The 16,684-nt window shown below is 37.6% G+C and overlaps 1 protein-coding gene across 1 annotated transcript in view; it reads right to left on the minus strand.

The window, feature by feature from the left end:
- The window catches only part of ADGRB3 (adhesion G protein-coupled receptor B3), a 503,112-nt gene that overhangs the window by 129,965 nt on the left and 356,463 nt on the right, over positions 1-16,684 (minus strand). The window contains exons 17-18 of the mRNA XM_063313173.1: positions 1,936-2,062; positions 252-355 (exon numbers count right to left, since the gene is read on the minus strand). Coding sequence (XP_063169243.1) covers positions 252-355; positions 1,936-2,062 — 231 coding nt within the window. The remainder of the gene's footprint in view (positions 1-251; positions 356-1,935; positions 2,063-16,684) is intronic.

Raw genomic sequence — 16,684 nt, forward strand, 5'->3', positions numbered from 1 at the left:
ATTTAAATGTGCATTACAACTTCAGCACTCACAAAGATATTTTGATCAGAACTGCCATCTTTAATGCCAGTGAGAAGAGAAAATCAAGAGTAGGACCACCTTAACAACAAAACTTAACATCTTAAACAGAATTATCTGCATATTCCAATGCCTAATTAACAAACCTTATATAAGAGAGACATACTGTTTCTTTGGCTTAGAGTAGAAAAGCTTCTACAGTGGTTTTACAAAGCGACATATCAATTACATACCTCCATAGTGCTGCATAGACAACTGCTAGGGTGATCAAAGCCAAGCATGAAAGGCCACTGCCTACTATAAGGGTTACTGAGGGAGCACCAGATGATTCCATGATCTGTGGATCATAACAAATATCTATCAGAGGAAACCATGTTCCAATAACCACAGCATAAGGATAAAAAAAAAGATGTTACAAATCTAACTTGGTACACAGCTATTTCACCTCAATGGTATCACCAATAAGCAGCCATTCCTCTCTACTTTAGCCTCAATTTGAGACTGTAATGCTTTTAAGGCCCAGGGATTTCAGAATACCAAGTTAATGCCTACTCTGTTGCCCTTGAATAGTATCACCACTGGCCAGTTTCACTCACCAAACAAAGACATAGTTTTGTTTCTTTGAAACAAGGCTAGTGATATCAACAGTTTCATAGGAGGCCATTATATATATTGCCATTACAGTTTCTTACCTTTAGAAAAACAACAACACATACTGGAATTACCTTTTCCCTTGATAGCCAAAGTATTTAGAAAGCAATGTGCTAAGCATTGCCTTATTTTGACAAATTAAATGCCATCCAGTTCCTTATCTGATACTTATGACCAAACTTTTTGACTGTACAATAACTTTGCTTTAAAGTCAGCATTCATTTTTCTTGTGTCTTTAAATGGATAAAAGAAACACCAATGGGAGAAATTAACAAAATGATTTAGTAATTGAAAAATCTGGACCTCTAAATAAACAAACAAAAAGTCCTTATGTTTAATATCTTTACCAGTGGTAAATAAATGACCTTGAGGAAGAAAAGCCTTTTTTAATGCAATCAAATATACCTCATACCCCGCCACACACCTCTACCCTCTTTAATCAGTTTTTTTTAAACTGCAAAATGTATATGGTATTGGCTAATTAAACAATTAAACCAAGAAGTTTTCAGAGATACACTACTTGATTTAGCAATGTGCTGCTGAAAAGACTAAAGGCTCCAGTGTAAGTTACATTTTATCTAGATATGATGTGTCATCCAGGCAATATAAAACGTATTGCTTAAAATGGATTTTGAGTTTATTTCAGTCAGACGCATCTAGGTTACAGGTAAGATGATTGCTGACTGTACACTTAACAGTCTTTCCCTTAGGTTGCCCAGGTACTTTAAAATCTATTTTAATAGGCAGGGTTGTTTTTTTTAACTTATTCCATAAATAGTTATTTTTAGTTATTTTACATTTACTTTTCTTGTTTCATGCATATAGAATTGCCTCTCATAAGTGTCAACAAACAATATATATTCCCTGTACTGAAAATGCACAACTGCAATCTGTTTAACAAGAGTGGCTAGGTTCCTTATTCTACTGGCGCTAATGATAATAAATATCTCGCCCATTCCTATTTTATTAATTTATTCTCAAATGTAATCTATTCAGTTGCTAAGTTTCTTCTTTACAAATAGGAGCTGCTCCACATCTGAAACTGACAGTAGTTGTTTATATGGCAAAATCTGTAATTCATTTCCATAAACTGTAAGCTACTGAGGGAGAAGACCCAGTCTCTTTCTGACCTGCAGCAGTGATACAATTCCTGAATACAGGCTACTGAAATATCTCTGGAGTTAATACTGAATGCATTAAAACATCCTCCCAGCCTTTCCATTAAACTCAGGGTTTTTATTTTCCCTCCCCTCCTTTGTTACTTACTATTTCTCTAGGTTGCTGAGCCAAAATGGCGAAGGTAGAGAGACGATCACATAAGCATTTCGTATGGGATGCATCGGTAAGCACAGTTTTACATCCCTGGGTGGACCAGGTTCCCAAAGAGTCGTTCCTGCAAGAAGAGAGAGGGAGGGAGAGAGACAGAGGAGGAGGAGAAAGGGAGAGAAAACCGGGATAATTACGGCTGGCGGTCAATTGCGTGAAGAAAAAAGGCAGTTTAATTGAGAGCAGAGTCTAGTGTGGGTTCCCGGACAGAAGAGATCTACTTGTTGTTGAATAGGACTTAATTTAGATGCATCTCCAGCTGTACAGTAATGCGGGGGGGGGGAGTAGGGACGGCGTGGGAGGGGGGCAGAGGCAAGCAGGCAGCTCTGCCGAACGCAGTGAGCTGTCCAAAGCTCTTGGTGCTGAAGCCACATCCAGCTTCAGAGTCCTTTCTGCTAGCGAAAGAAGCGGAAGCTTTCGCCGCTGTCCGCCGCTTTCTAACAGCTCAGATCACTGCAAAAACTCATCGCGGGGGGAATAAAACAAAAGCCCCTTGTGGCATTCCCTCTCCCCCAGTACATACCATCTCTGCCTGGGTCTGGCTTCACGTTTATCTGAGGCTATAACCTTTCTCTCTCTTGTGGATGTGTGTGCAATTTAAATGCAGATGGCTGTGAAATATCTGCCTGATTAACACTGATTTTAGATTGGCCGATTCTAGGTCTTCCTTTTCTGCTTGCTACGTTCGTTGCTGCTGTTAAGGTAGAGATTTTGTTCTTGTTGGTTTTAACGTTCAACCCTGAGGATTTCACCCTGGAAACCGGCAACAGCATTCCTCCTCCAACTCTTCCTTTTTTTTTTTTTTTTTTTTGCCTCGCCTCTAGCAGTGGGGTGGATTTCATCAGGGCACCTCATCTTCAAAGAGACACCCGGTCGCCCTCCAGACTTCCCCCTGTCCAACTCGATTTCATCCCTCCCCTCCCCTCCCCTCCCCTCCCCTCCCCTCCCCTCCCCTCCCCTTTCAGTCCAGGGGTATATGGGAGTGGGGGGTGGGGGAGAGGGGCGGTTGGAAGTATCAAGGGATCTTTTGCTCAACCCACCATCAACCTTCTGGGTTTTGCTTTTTAAAAACCACCTATCCCTGATTAGATTAGCCATTTAAAGACAAAAGCTCCTGCTCAAATCTTCCCCAGCTGAACAATAAAATGGTATCAACCCACGTTTTCCTTGTGCGGAGAAAAAGAGCGAGGCAGGAGTGGGGGTGGGGTAGTGAAGAGAGAGCAAGATGAATCTTGTGTTCATGTGAATTAAAGACATTTGAGGGGGGCTTTGAGAGAACTCAAAATCGCTATCACTTATTTTGTGTACTGTATATCAAAACGGTATTTTCTTTTCCCTTGCATGCCTCTGCATAAATAATTCCTCCAGCCCACCTCAGGTTCATTGCCAGGCGTCTTATGCAGCTATTCACATATTGCCTAAGCTTCTGCCTGTGCACTAGTGGGAGGACTTTGCCAGGAACAGCAAACTCTCTTACTTTCATTCCCGGAGTGGAGGAGTGAAAGGTTTTGCCTTCAAATACCATCCCTTTCCCTCTCCTTTTGAACCACCTGCTTTGGACTTCCCTGTTATTTCATGGCCATTACTGTAAACTGCAGTCCTTATGCACTGGCCCTTTTTTTCTTCAAAATGTATACCATCCCAACCCACAGTGCATCACTTGCCCTTCAATGCCCTGGGAGTTCATCATTTGGCATTATAAATATTTTCAAGGCCAGCCCATAAACAAGGCATAGCCCTAGAAGTCATTCACCTATAAAACTATTGTCTATTTATTAAAAATTTGGAAACTACTACCACCAAATGTATCTGCCACTGATGAACCTCACACATTCATTGTATTTGTTCTCCTGAATATTGTTTTACTTTATCTTGCTGTTCAAGCACAAATGAAATACATTTATCAGAGGTGATTAAATATTCAAGAAGATGCTAGTTTAAGGGAAACTGATATGGCTTAACACAAAAAAACCAGTGTTATTATCAATTCAGAGGGATGCTTAATATGGCTGGACTAAGCATGGAAAGTACTGGGCAACAGCCTGATAGTTTGGTTGAAGGCTACTGTTTTCAGGATGTAATGGCTAGATCTAGCAGAGCTTATTTGATTGCCACCATATTTAAAATTCAAACCCAGTCCATTGTGAATTACATAAACCTCAGCCAGTAGAGAAGAAGGAAGAAGATACAAGATTTTTTTTTTACTTAAGAAAATAATATAATCTATGAGGCACACTCATGTCCAACTTATTAAGCTTAGATAATTCCTAGAGAATCAGTTTGGTGGTTAAGGTACTGGACTACAAACTGGAAAACCATGAGTTCCAGTCTTCCTGTAGGCACAGAAACTGGCTGGATGAGTGGATAGAGATCTAGAAAGTAGTTTAATATCGTTAGACACAATTCAGGATGCTCCTTTGGGCATGTGCAAAGGTCTGCCTATATAACCTGGATGTTTGTGGTCTAGTTTTCTCCACTGTACTGCTCTGGACATCAATTCTGCCATTCTCTCCAGTGATGGTAATGGTGTGTTTGGTAACCCAAAGGAAAACAGGAGGAGAAGCAGCCCTGGCTCTGCAGAATCTAATAAAATCCATTGGTTAAATGGTTATTGGTTTCAAATGAGCAAAGGCCTAATTTGCATGTTGTTTTTGTGGCATAGCTTTCTCTTCCAAAACCATTTCTCCTATAGTTGGTTCACATATATCTCTCATATTGTATGGGTTGCCTAAAATATATGTAGTTACTTCCCATGTAAATCTCAAAGGCCTTGAGAAAGACATGAAAATGCAATCAAATCAGTCAATTTGTTATGTGACTTTGATGCATTAATGATGAAACTTGGAAGACAACCAGGTTGTTCCATTTATTTAAATGGTCTTCCTCTATTTAAGTGAAATGGTACACTTAGTACTGTATACTAACATTATATCAGTGCTTCCCTATAAGCTAGGCTTGCCTCAGATCAACCATTAAGATTACAGGCAAACTGTGAAATGATGCAGAATAATTTTTGCTCTTGATTTAACCACTGCATTGCACATGTGAAGGATGAGAGAGATTAGGGTATCTCAAGAAACATATTATAAAAACAGGATGAGGGGAAGACTTAAAGTTGTTTATAATTGCAATTTTAATAGATTAACACAGGATTTTTTTTAAAAAAAATCTTTTTATTTTCAAGTCAAAGTTTTTTCCTTGTATAATTTCATTAAGAATCACCTTTGCTTTGCTTGACTGCTATTCCCCTAAGTGTTACACTGCACTAGGAAAGTCCTAATGAAATTTGCTTAGGATGCACAGCAGCAGCAGCTCCTGAAAAATTGTGCCACCTATTGTTGCCTGAATCCATCTGTATTCTTGATAAACTATCTTCTTCCTTCCCAAAAACCTAACACTGAAAAGGATTATGTCTAAGGCTTAAGTCATATTTCCACACAAGACACTTTCCATTTGATGATGGGAAGCACCCAATATATCAAAGAACTATAACAGCAGCAGCAGCAGCAGCAACAACAATTAAATTAGAAAATGAAGGACTATGCTATCCTCTGCATTTACACAGGTGCCTCTGATCCTACTCTGCTAGTTTCACCACCTAATTTGGGGAATGGTTATCACAAGGGACTGAGTAGAAAAGTCTTCTTAATGGAGTGGAATAAATCTTGCTTTAGTGTGGCTCCAACCTAAGGCCCATTCAATAAATGAAGGTCTAGAAAGGAACATATAAGTTCAAAGGAAGTAAGGGCAGGCAACCTGTATTTTTAGCCTCTACCTGGATACTTTCAACTATTCATCATAAAAATGATTTTGAAGAAATCCCCTATTTGGGGAAATGTATGGAAAACTTCACAACAGACCTCTTTAAAAACAAAAAAAATAAACAGTCAAGCAAAACCATTGCAAAGCCTAGCATACTGATAAAATAATGTTTTGGATCCAGAGCTTTACTGAACTGGTGGGATCATCCCCAGCAAAGCTATGATTGGAATGCTTTCATTACCATAATGGGAGGGAGCAATAATTGTCAGATTTTTGCTCCCTCTGCAACCTCCAGTCTTACCTCATTGTTGTTCTGGAGAGTCCTTTAACCTTCCCAAATACAAGTTTAGGGCCAGAAAAAAGATAGGGGACTGTAGAGGTTGGGAAACAATGAAAATTGCTTCCTTCCTCATCATATCAGCAGAAAAGTTCTACTGGATTGGAAATTTTCTGTGGATGGAAGAAACACTCCTGTTCACAGAAGACTGACTCTGGAGCCAAGCCAAAGAGAATAATTAAGTTTGCATAATAACATGACTAGTTAAATTTATCATGCTATTTCAGTGTTCACAAAATATATTTTTGAGTATATATTCAGAACAACTTTTTAATTATCCCCCTTGAATTCTATGTATTTTCCAAATGATCTGTCTACAATTACAAATAAACTAAATAATGTATAAATTAAAAGAAGAAAACAAATCTGGAGTAAATGAGATATATGTGATTAATTTAGCCCAAGTGCATCTTGTTACTTCTATATGATCCTGTATCTATGTCTTTTCTGTTCTTTATATCAATCAATCATATGGCAATTTTGGTTTCACCAAACGTACACTATTTTTTATATATTCTAAACCAATCTTTCTCTACCTAGTGCTCTCCAGATATATTGGGACTAGAGCTCCCAGAATTCCAAAAATGGCCACATTGGCTAGAAATTCTGGGAATTGTACAATGAGCCTATTTGGAAGACACAAGATATGCTGGAATTTATCAGCATCTGGAAGGGGAGATCAAAAACAGCAAGATGACAGAAGCAGTGTGATGATTTAAGCTCTGTCTCTTTTATATGTGCACTGACCCTGCATGCGTGTACAAAGGGGGCGGGGCTTGCATCACTGATAACACTTCCCTTGTTCTGCCATTTTTGACACACATGCACACATATACTCCTGCCACTGTGGCTGCTGATAAAATTGTTGTCTTTTGGAATAGCTGGATAGATGCTTAAAAGCCAGTCTTTACATATGCTTCACCCAGGCCTTTGGCGAGGGAGAGTGAGACCCCTCACGTTATCACGCTTGCTACCTTTTATCTTTATTTTTTATCTTTTAATTGATTTTATCATAATTTCTTTTATTGTTGTGAGCTGCCCAGAGTCATAGGGAATTGGGTGGCTTACAAGAAACCTAGTTATATTCAAGTTACCTGTGGTATTCCCCCAAAAGAATCCTGGGAATTCTATAGTTTCTAGAGTGCATATCTTTTCTAAGGTGCAAAGTAATTCACAGAACCATATACGAGAGAAGCTATGAGTTATAAAGCAGAACACCAGAATTAATGCTTTGTGATTTGATTTAACTGGATCTTCACAAGTTCTATTTGATCTAAGAGAGGTGCAATTTATTTCTCAGCTTGTGTATAAATCTGGTTCTAAGTTTTCAAGGTATTAGATGGTTCAGCTCTTAAAGCATTTTCCTATCTTCCACAAAGGCTACACAATCACCCACCCCCTGCTTTCTTTTTGAACCTCCCTGTGTAGAGTCAAGGGTTCAGGTTTGCAACTATGATCTCACTCAGTAGCAGTTGCTGTTCTTTAATGCTCTCAGCTGGAGCTCACAACTACTGCAAGGAAGGAAGTGATGTTGCCCATTATATGCTTACATGGAACCAGTTGCCTTGATAATTCTGCATCTCAGAGGATGACAAAGTATTGATTGTCTAATTACTTGCTTTCCAGAGATGTAACACAATACAAATTGTATGTAACACAATACAAATTGCATAGAAGCATATGCTTCCTCTTTGTACACAGCTAAGCTTTTATTTATCTGGAATGTGGGAGTTAACTCTGAAACTCGTATTTACCTGCTAAAGCAATACAGGGGAAGTACAATGAAGAAACAATGGGCTATTACCTGTTATCTTTATTATCTAATACAGCCTTCAAACATGGTATTATCAAGATGCATTAGACTATATTTCCCATCATCCTTAGCCAATATAGGGGGATATATAAATTCAAAAAACTTGCAGAACAATAGATCAGAGCAGGCTGCTTCAGTAGTGTTCTTCCTGGGCATTGTTTTTTCCCTGTTCTGCTACTGATTTTAAAAGTCACTCCGTTCTATTGATATTAAATGCTGGGCTTCTTCCCAGATTTAAAAAAAAACCATAAATGGTTCAGCTAAATTTATTTGGCCAGTTTCAGAATAGTGGATCAAATTCTCAGCCAGGAATACATTTGTTTGGATTCTCTTCTGTTCTAGGATAAAGTTCATATAATGTTAGGTGCACAGGAACAAGTCTTACTACATACTAGCCATACCTCATTAACTTTAGTTGTACGACACACTTAGCACATTCACACAATAGTCCAGCTCCATTAAAAACTGCCCTGTTCCTATGACTGGAATGAACTACTGTATAATACTTGTCGAAGGTGACAGGATTCCAAATTGGGATTCTGAAAAGTTATCAAAGAGCCCTGTTTTGTCACTTTACATTCAGATGTAATAGATTTATAATTGTATCTATAACTGTGCTTATGTATCTTAAGTTCCATAGTATAGTGCACATACTTATATTTAAAACTTACCCCATTACCAAGAACTGTGGTCCTCAGGTCATCTTTTTAAATATTCAGGTTTTCCATAGCATCTTCATAGCACCTTCACAGAATCATAACATGTAAGGGGCTTCGAGATCACCTAGTCTAACTCCCTTTCCAATTCAAGAATCCACCACTACAGCATCCCCTACAAGTCGTCATCCAGCCTCTGATGAAACACCTCCAGTGAAGGAGATTCCCATTCTGCCAATCACCTCCTGCCAAGGCAGCCTGTTCTATTGCTGAATTGCTCTTACTACCAGAAAATGTTTCCTGATGTCCAACAGAAACCTATTTACTTGTAATTTAAACCCATTGTTTCTTGTCCTGTCTTCTTGAAGAACACTGAACACTCCTTCCCAATATTAAACCTGTCAGCTGTTTAGATATTTGAATACAGCTATCCTGTCTCCCTGCAATCTTCTCTTCTCCAGGCCAAACATCTACAGTGTTTCCAATCATTCTGTTTTTCTTTCCAGTACTTCAGTTTTATTGAATTGATTTCTTTGGGGATTAATGCAGCTCCCCGCTAGTAGATAAATACTACTTTGGACCTGTACAAATGCTATATCCTCTGCAGGCTGTTCATCCTAATTCTACTTCAAGTTAATTGTTTAGCAATTTGACAGTATGTCTTGTCACGTACCAATAATAACACAGTAACATCCATAATAAAGACAATAATATAATAAAAATCTATTAATATATATATATATATATATATATATATATATATATATTAATGAATAAATAATATATTAATAAATAATCTGGTAATAATACAATCTGGTATAAATCTATTAGAGAACCATGTTCCATAGAAATGTGCTCACTTCTTGTTGCTGTGACTATGGCATGAACCTATAAAAGTAGCCATCTATTTCATGTAATTGCTTGGGGCTTCAGCAGTATTAAAAACGCCTTCAATTTTGTGAACATTGAATTTTTATTTAAAATGCAAAGGTTTATATCCTCAGTGTCTGTGTACTCCCTTGCTACAAAATTCCAGTACTGAAGGCTCATTCAGCCTCATCCTTTCATCAACTGTTACATTTGTTTTAATTTATTTAGTTCACCTGCTGGCTATGTTCTCCCCTGTTGTGCTAAGACTGCAATTGGAACAATCATTCAACTCCATCTGGGGCAGCCATTTTAGATTGCAGTGAGACCTGGTGCATTAAATATTACTTCTGAGTATTTGTATAGGAAGAATCATGCAGAAGAGGCAGTAGTGCCAAAGCAGATCCCAGAACAATGGTCCAACTGCTCATGATGCACTTGCAGCAACATTTCTGTAAGTCTGCATCATATAATATTGTGAGAAATAATGTGGCAGAGCAATTCCATCCATGATTCTCAACTCCTGTTGAAATATATGGTACGCATGCCATCTGAACTGCAGCACTATTTTGTGCAATTAAAAATAATTATTACTAAGAACGTGCCAGGACACTATTGCAAAAACTATTCATGTAGCAATGAACTTATCACATAATGTACACTAATTGCGGCATTATTCTTCTCTGATGAAACCTCACCAATATGGGGGTGTGCATGTGTGAGATTTATTTATTATTGAATAGATTTGTTATGCCCTTACTCACTCTAGACACTCCTGATTCCAGAATCTAATTATCTGAGTAATAGCACAACAGTGTGCTTACAGGATATAAAGTCTATTCTTACATGTGCTATGGGCTTAAAATGCATATTATAGAGACACACTCTTCCTTATGGTTGTTGTTTTTTTTAATCCATTCTCTCATTTCTTGGAGATTGCTTGGACAAGTCCCTGTGGTTTTCTTGGCAAGGTTTTTCAGAAGAGGTTTGCCATTGCCTCCTTCCTAGAGCTGAGAGAGAGTGACTGGCCCAAGGTCACCCAGCTGGCTTCATGCCTAAGGTGGGACTAGAACTCATGGTCTTCCGGTTTCTGGCCTGATGCCTTAACCACTACACGAAACTGGCTCTCATGGTTGTACTGTTGTGTAAACTTGTGGACAGGAAGACTGGCAATGAAATGTTTACACTGATCCCATATTTAAAGGATCAACAATGTCATCTTACTTTTTCACATCAATTACTATTATATCTCTTTTGGGAAAGACTGTCCAATTTAGCTGACCACAGAAATGTGTTGGACATAGTATACCTTGGCTTCACCAAAGCATTTGACAAAGCTCCCATGATATCCTAGTAAATAAGATGGCAAAATGTGGGCTAAACTATGCTACCATTAGATGGATGCAGCACTGGTAGAAAAAACACACCCAATATGTGCATGTCAATGGCTCCATACCACACTGAAAGGAAGTGTCAAATAGTTCATTGCTGGGCTCCATTCTAGGCTCTGGACTGTTAAAATATTTGTTGAAGATTAAATATTTCTCCCCCCTCCCACCCCCGTGTCTATGTCTACACCTGTGTATGTCTATTTGTGTGTATATATGTATCTATGTGTATATATGGCGGAGGGTTTCTGAGATTTTTCCTTGCTGATGTCTTAATAAAAAATTAATTGCCCTTAAATATTATTTTTGCAGAATAAATGTGCATCTTGGCTCGAACCAAATTTTAACCCAATGAGATAGTAATCCCTATCCACCATAGGTTTTATCACTCTAAATAAAAAGGAGGTGTTATTTATGGCAGTAGCTCAGTAATAACACCTGGCCAGCCAAGATGCTATAAGTTTTGCAAGCCTGAGTTTGTATTAAATGAGTAGCATTCCTCCCCTCTGGACTTATGTAAATTGCCTGATGTGCAAATTCAGTATAAACCTAGAACACTGGAAAGGACAGGGTTTCCTTGATTTTTCTTGTCATCTGCCTTTTCAGAGTAAGCTGTATACATCTTGCCTGAGGCCAAGCCTTGATGTGGATTTCATCTGACACTGCTTTGTTGGCTCCAACCACCAGGGGGCAATAAGGCTGTTATACCCATAGCCTCTGAAGGCTGCTCTTAGGGGCCTTGGCCAGGCACAAGGAATTCAATGGCAATTCTTAAGATATTCTGACATCATGATCTTGGTTTGAGACAGATAGATATGATAGAGATAGATAGATAGATAGATAGATAGATAGATAGATAGATAGATAGATAGATAGATAGATATTTCTGGACTGGGAATAAATTGCAAGTCAACATCCTCTTTTTTAAATGTTACTTCTGCTTCATTTGGCTTCAGTGAAGATTCCCCATTTCCTTTTTTATAAATTTAATTTAGAAAAGGAACTATACCAAAATAAATCTGTTTGACATAAAACACATTCTAAAGCAATCCAGAAGAAATCTTTCTAAAAGATGGGTCTCCAGATGTTCAATGGTAGAGCAATTAATAAACCAAATATCCACAAATATTGATAGATACTTTGAGCATGTCCCAGAGTACAAAAATAAGATATAAATCTAATAAATAAATAAAACATATCATTGTAGTCTGGACTCCAATTTCCCAAAACAATGAGTTAACCTTTCAAAGTGAGATAAATATATACCCATATCAATTTGCCATGACACATTAGTAACTGACTTCCAGATGGCTGTCATTTCTATTTGGATCACCCCTAAAATTTGATCACTTAACACTTGTGTCATGTTTATACAAGATACTCCAAAAAAACAGCCATTAACAATAAAGCTGACTTGGATGGTGTATAAATAGGAAAGAAAGTTATACATAAATCTAATTACTAATGACTAGTAATTTTGGAAATAGGAAGTAACAACTTATGCCAAAATGAAAGTACCCTAGGCCAGTTTCTTAATTTTTTTGCTCTCAGGAGCTCTTCCCACTTTTTTAAAATTATGGAGGACCCCCAAAGGGCTTCTGTCTGTATGGGCTATATTTCTTGATATTTACTGTATTAAAAATTAAAACTGACACATTCATAGAATATTTATTTATTGAATCATGTAAAAATGGCAATATTAAACCCATTAGATATTAACATAAATAATTTTTTCATGAAAAACCCTATATATTTTTTTACAAATAAAAATAATAATAAAAAGAGTGACAGCATTTTACATTTTTGCAAATATCTTTAATATCTGGCAAATAATTTTGATTTTGAGGACACATGAGGGGGTCTTTGGAGACCTCCAGGGGCCTTCAGACCACACGTTAAGAAACACTGCCCTAGGTAAAATATATATGTTGAAAATAAACCATCCTATCATATCTTAGCAAATAATGTTTAGAGACTGAAGGAAGCATTACAATTCAATTTGATAGGTATCAAATGCTAATTTCCACTGCTTTCAATATGCATTCATACACTTGTTGCAACTATTTTTTTAATAGGGTTTTTCAGGTTATTTAAACTACAGGTGCCCATCACATCTGAGCACGGAGATTTTTAAGTTCCCCTTCAAAGTAGGATGTAAAAGCTGAAATGATGCAGGAATAGACATCAAGAAATGGTTAAAAAAACAGGAGATTTCAGTGAAAGCCAGATATGCAGAGGAGAAAGATTAATTTGGCTAGATTATGACATTGAAAAGCAGACCTTATAGTAGAAAATGGAAAGTATATACTGTATAAAATTGCATGTAGATGAGATGCATGTCAAATTGTCCATGTAAAGTCAGCTTTTCTGGTCTTCTGGATGAATTAAAACCTTTAAAAAATCTCTTGTTAAACACACTTCTTTCTTGCTTAGGCCTTGAATGCCTAAAAGTGCAACCCATCTTAGGGAATCAAGGGCACAATATCTATATTTTCTCAATCCAGTAATATTGGTTAAAATCCTTACTTCATTCAGGATACATTTTGAAAGAGCAGAGAAAACTCCAACATTCAATCATACTGATTTTGGCTTGAATCTGAACTGTTCAGTTCATCATTTCAACAAAATTCAAAAAGTATTGTGCTTCTAGAAAGGCCCCTCTGAAGAGGATTTCACCTTGAAGCACAACTCTTTTTTCACAAACACAAACTCTTCCACTCATGGAGTGAAAGGTTAGGATTCAAACTTATTAGTCCATAGAGAAGTTACCCTAAAAGAATCTAAGACTGATATAAATGGAGATTAAATAATTGCAGCCACATTGCAATTGTGGGATGATTTTTTTGAGGGATGCGGTGGGTCAATCTTCACAGCAATGAGCTTTTAAAATAACTTCCATTGTCCTCCATGGAGCTATTTTGAAGCTTTGCAAGGAAGGGAAGAGTTCTTATCACCAAGCAGCTGCTATTTAGGCAGAAGAGTTTTCCCTGTTTCCTGCAGGAATAAGAAGTGGGAATGAAAGACTTGAGAAGGAAAGAGAAGAGGTTTCAGGAGATGCAGTGAAGCCTCCCTAAACTGCTAGTGGGCCCATGGATTGGAATTTCCACACTGACTGTTCACTGCTAACATTCCTCTGAAAATGAATTAGCCCTTGATTATATGTACTGTAATCTGAAACACAAGTGAATGTAAACCAAATGAATTCAGTTAGACAGGTACTATGTAGAACTGAACTGTATAATTCTCAAACCAAAGGAATCCTATTGCATCTCTTGCAAACTCAGACGAACATGTGTTAATAAAAACACTTATTTCTATTTGGCTTAGAGGCTGCCCAACTCTGTGTGGTTACATGTCTAAAACTGGAAATAGTAAAATGAAAGAAAAAAGACATGTACAGTACCTCTGGAACAAACAATCTAATACATCAAAAGAAAACTACCAGAGGCTTGATAGCTACCTGCACCCCAAGCCTGGGAGCAGAGCCAAGTTTTCAGAGACTTGAGATCAGCTGCAGAGTGGGAGTTATAGGGATCTCTAGGGTGGGGGTGAGGAGGGGATGCAATTCCAGAAGGCAGTCACTGCAACAGAGAAGGTGCACAGTCTAGGTTCCTATACATCTACTCTTTACATTATTTCACTGAAAGGACACACCCAATCTTACTGGGTGGGCAGAAACTATTGGAGACAAGCAGTCCCTTCAATAACCATGCCCAATGCCATGAAAATCTTAAAAGTGATAACCAGCACTTGAATTGCATCTGGAAGTGAAGTGCCCACCAGTGCAGCTTGTGAAGCAGCAATGACACATGGACATAACAAGGCACCCCTGTTGCTGCCCAAACCACTGCATTTTGGACCAGCTGTAGTTTATGAGTGGTCTTCAAGAGCAGCCCCAGGTACAGTCCGTGAGGTGACTAAGGCACAAGTGACTATCTAAAGGCTTTCCACTCTAGGAATGGGCACAAAGACCTTCCTGGCCACAGTTGCCACCTGTTCTTTGAGTGCAGGATGAACCTGTGCATCAGTCTCAAATGGGTGTGCATCTAAACATTATCTCCTTTATGATTTCCTTTTGAATTTGGGAACATTCCAGTTCTGAGTTGTTTTAACTATTTTTTTTCTTTTTGCAATCAGTCTATACATTTTGGTCATCATCTGTCATAATGTCTAGTCATATGCTGCTTTATTAAAAGGCTCATTACCAGAGACTAAAACAGAAACATCAACAGTCTCTCTTGAAATTAAAACGTGTTTGTTTATCAATGATAAACAAAAGACTGCTGCTGTTGTTAATCCTGCCCCATCACATAAAATGTTGTATATTAAAAACCCTAATATGGATGACTGTAAAACTTGCCAGAGTCAATAAACCACTAATCTTGCATTTGTAGTATAGTATAGCTGAGGATAAATTTTAAGCAGACATACACAATGCCCTGAGGATAATACATTTTATTTTCTCATCTTACCTCATGGAGCTTTTATAGACAGAATCTAAAAATCTATGGCCTGTGGGTCATATTCTTTATGCAAACTAAAGAATTTGTGTTGCTGCTGCTGCTATATACGGATTTCCACATCTTCCTTGGTGAAAAAAATGCTCTCCACTGATAGACAACTGCAAACAAGAGGCAGTCTTTGATATACACAGAGATTATAAATTTCTCTCTTCTCCTACCATCCTGAAGGGATTCTCACATATGTTTGCAACTCCCTCATCACCAGTTGTAGTTCTTCATACTATACACACTACTATAGCTCGAGTAGGAAATTAAACTCACAATACATTGATTGAAGAGAACAGTGACAGATGGAGTTGGATGCCAATTACTACATTCGTAAGCCTTCTGGTATCTGTAAAATTTCATAAGTGTTAGGAGTTTTTTTAAAAAAAATATTACAAATTGTTATAATTTGTTTGAAACATCCGTCAGAGGGCTGTGCAAAATGTGCTGCAGGAGAAGAATCCACTCCACTGTTAAATTGCATTGCTTTTAATATTTGCAAAATTATAATTGCCTAATATATTCTAATACTCTTCCAAGGATGCAGTTAATGCCAGGTCTAGTCTTATCTATAGCCTCAAAGAGAGGCACCAGGGAACATCCATGATGTGATTCCCTAACTTTTTCTCCCCTTTTATTTCAAGTCAAAATTGGATTGCTAAACAAAACAGGGGCAGATAATGTGGCCCTGGGAGGAAGCACTCATCCTTTCTCAACATTATTAGTGTAACACTAACGTTTTCCCTCCTAAACTGCTACTTAGCCACAACTAGGAAAGTAAAGCTTCTTTCTTTTAAGGATAACTCAGATGACCCACAAATAATTGCCAAAATTAAATGAAAGTTTATTTCAGTTTTTTCACTATATTTTGATAAAGTTTTCATCAGGTGTGACACTTGTATGTTCTTTTGAAACAGAAATAAATGTTAATGTGCTAGGAACATTCAATATTATGTTGAAAAACTTTATCAAAGTTCCACTTGTCTTTGGTAATTGGCACTTTTAGCTTATTTTGATGTTTGGATTGTCTCTTCTTTGCCTTTCTACACAGTTTCAGTGCTTAGGAATATTTAAACCAAAGAAACTGCAGGGTAGAGCAAAATTAATGCTTTCCTTCAGTGCATTAGATCCCTATCAAATTAGCAGTCTGTTAGGACTGCTGTGGAGAACACAAAAAAGTTCAGAATCTGATCTCCAGTAACACAACTGATTGTCTTCTTAATTCCTCTCAACTTAGTGAAAGTTAATTTCATGAAACAGTTGCTTAGAATGCATAGCAAAATATTTCACTGGAGTACCAGCTCCATATAGAAGAAGATTAATTGTCTCTATTTTTATTATACAAGTAATTGACATTC

This window comes from Candoia aspera, chromosome 1, assembly GCF_035149785.1.
Source record: "Candoia aspera isolate rCanAsp1 chromosome 1, rCanAsp1.hap2, whole genome shotgun sequence".
Taxonomy (NCBI): Eukaryota; Metazoa; Chordata; class Lepidosauria; order Squamata; family Boidae; genus Candoia; species Candoia aspera.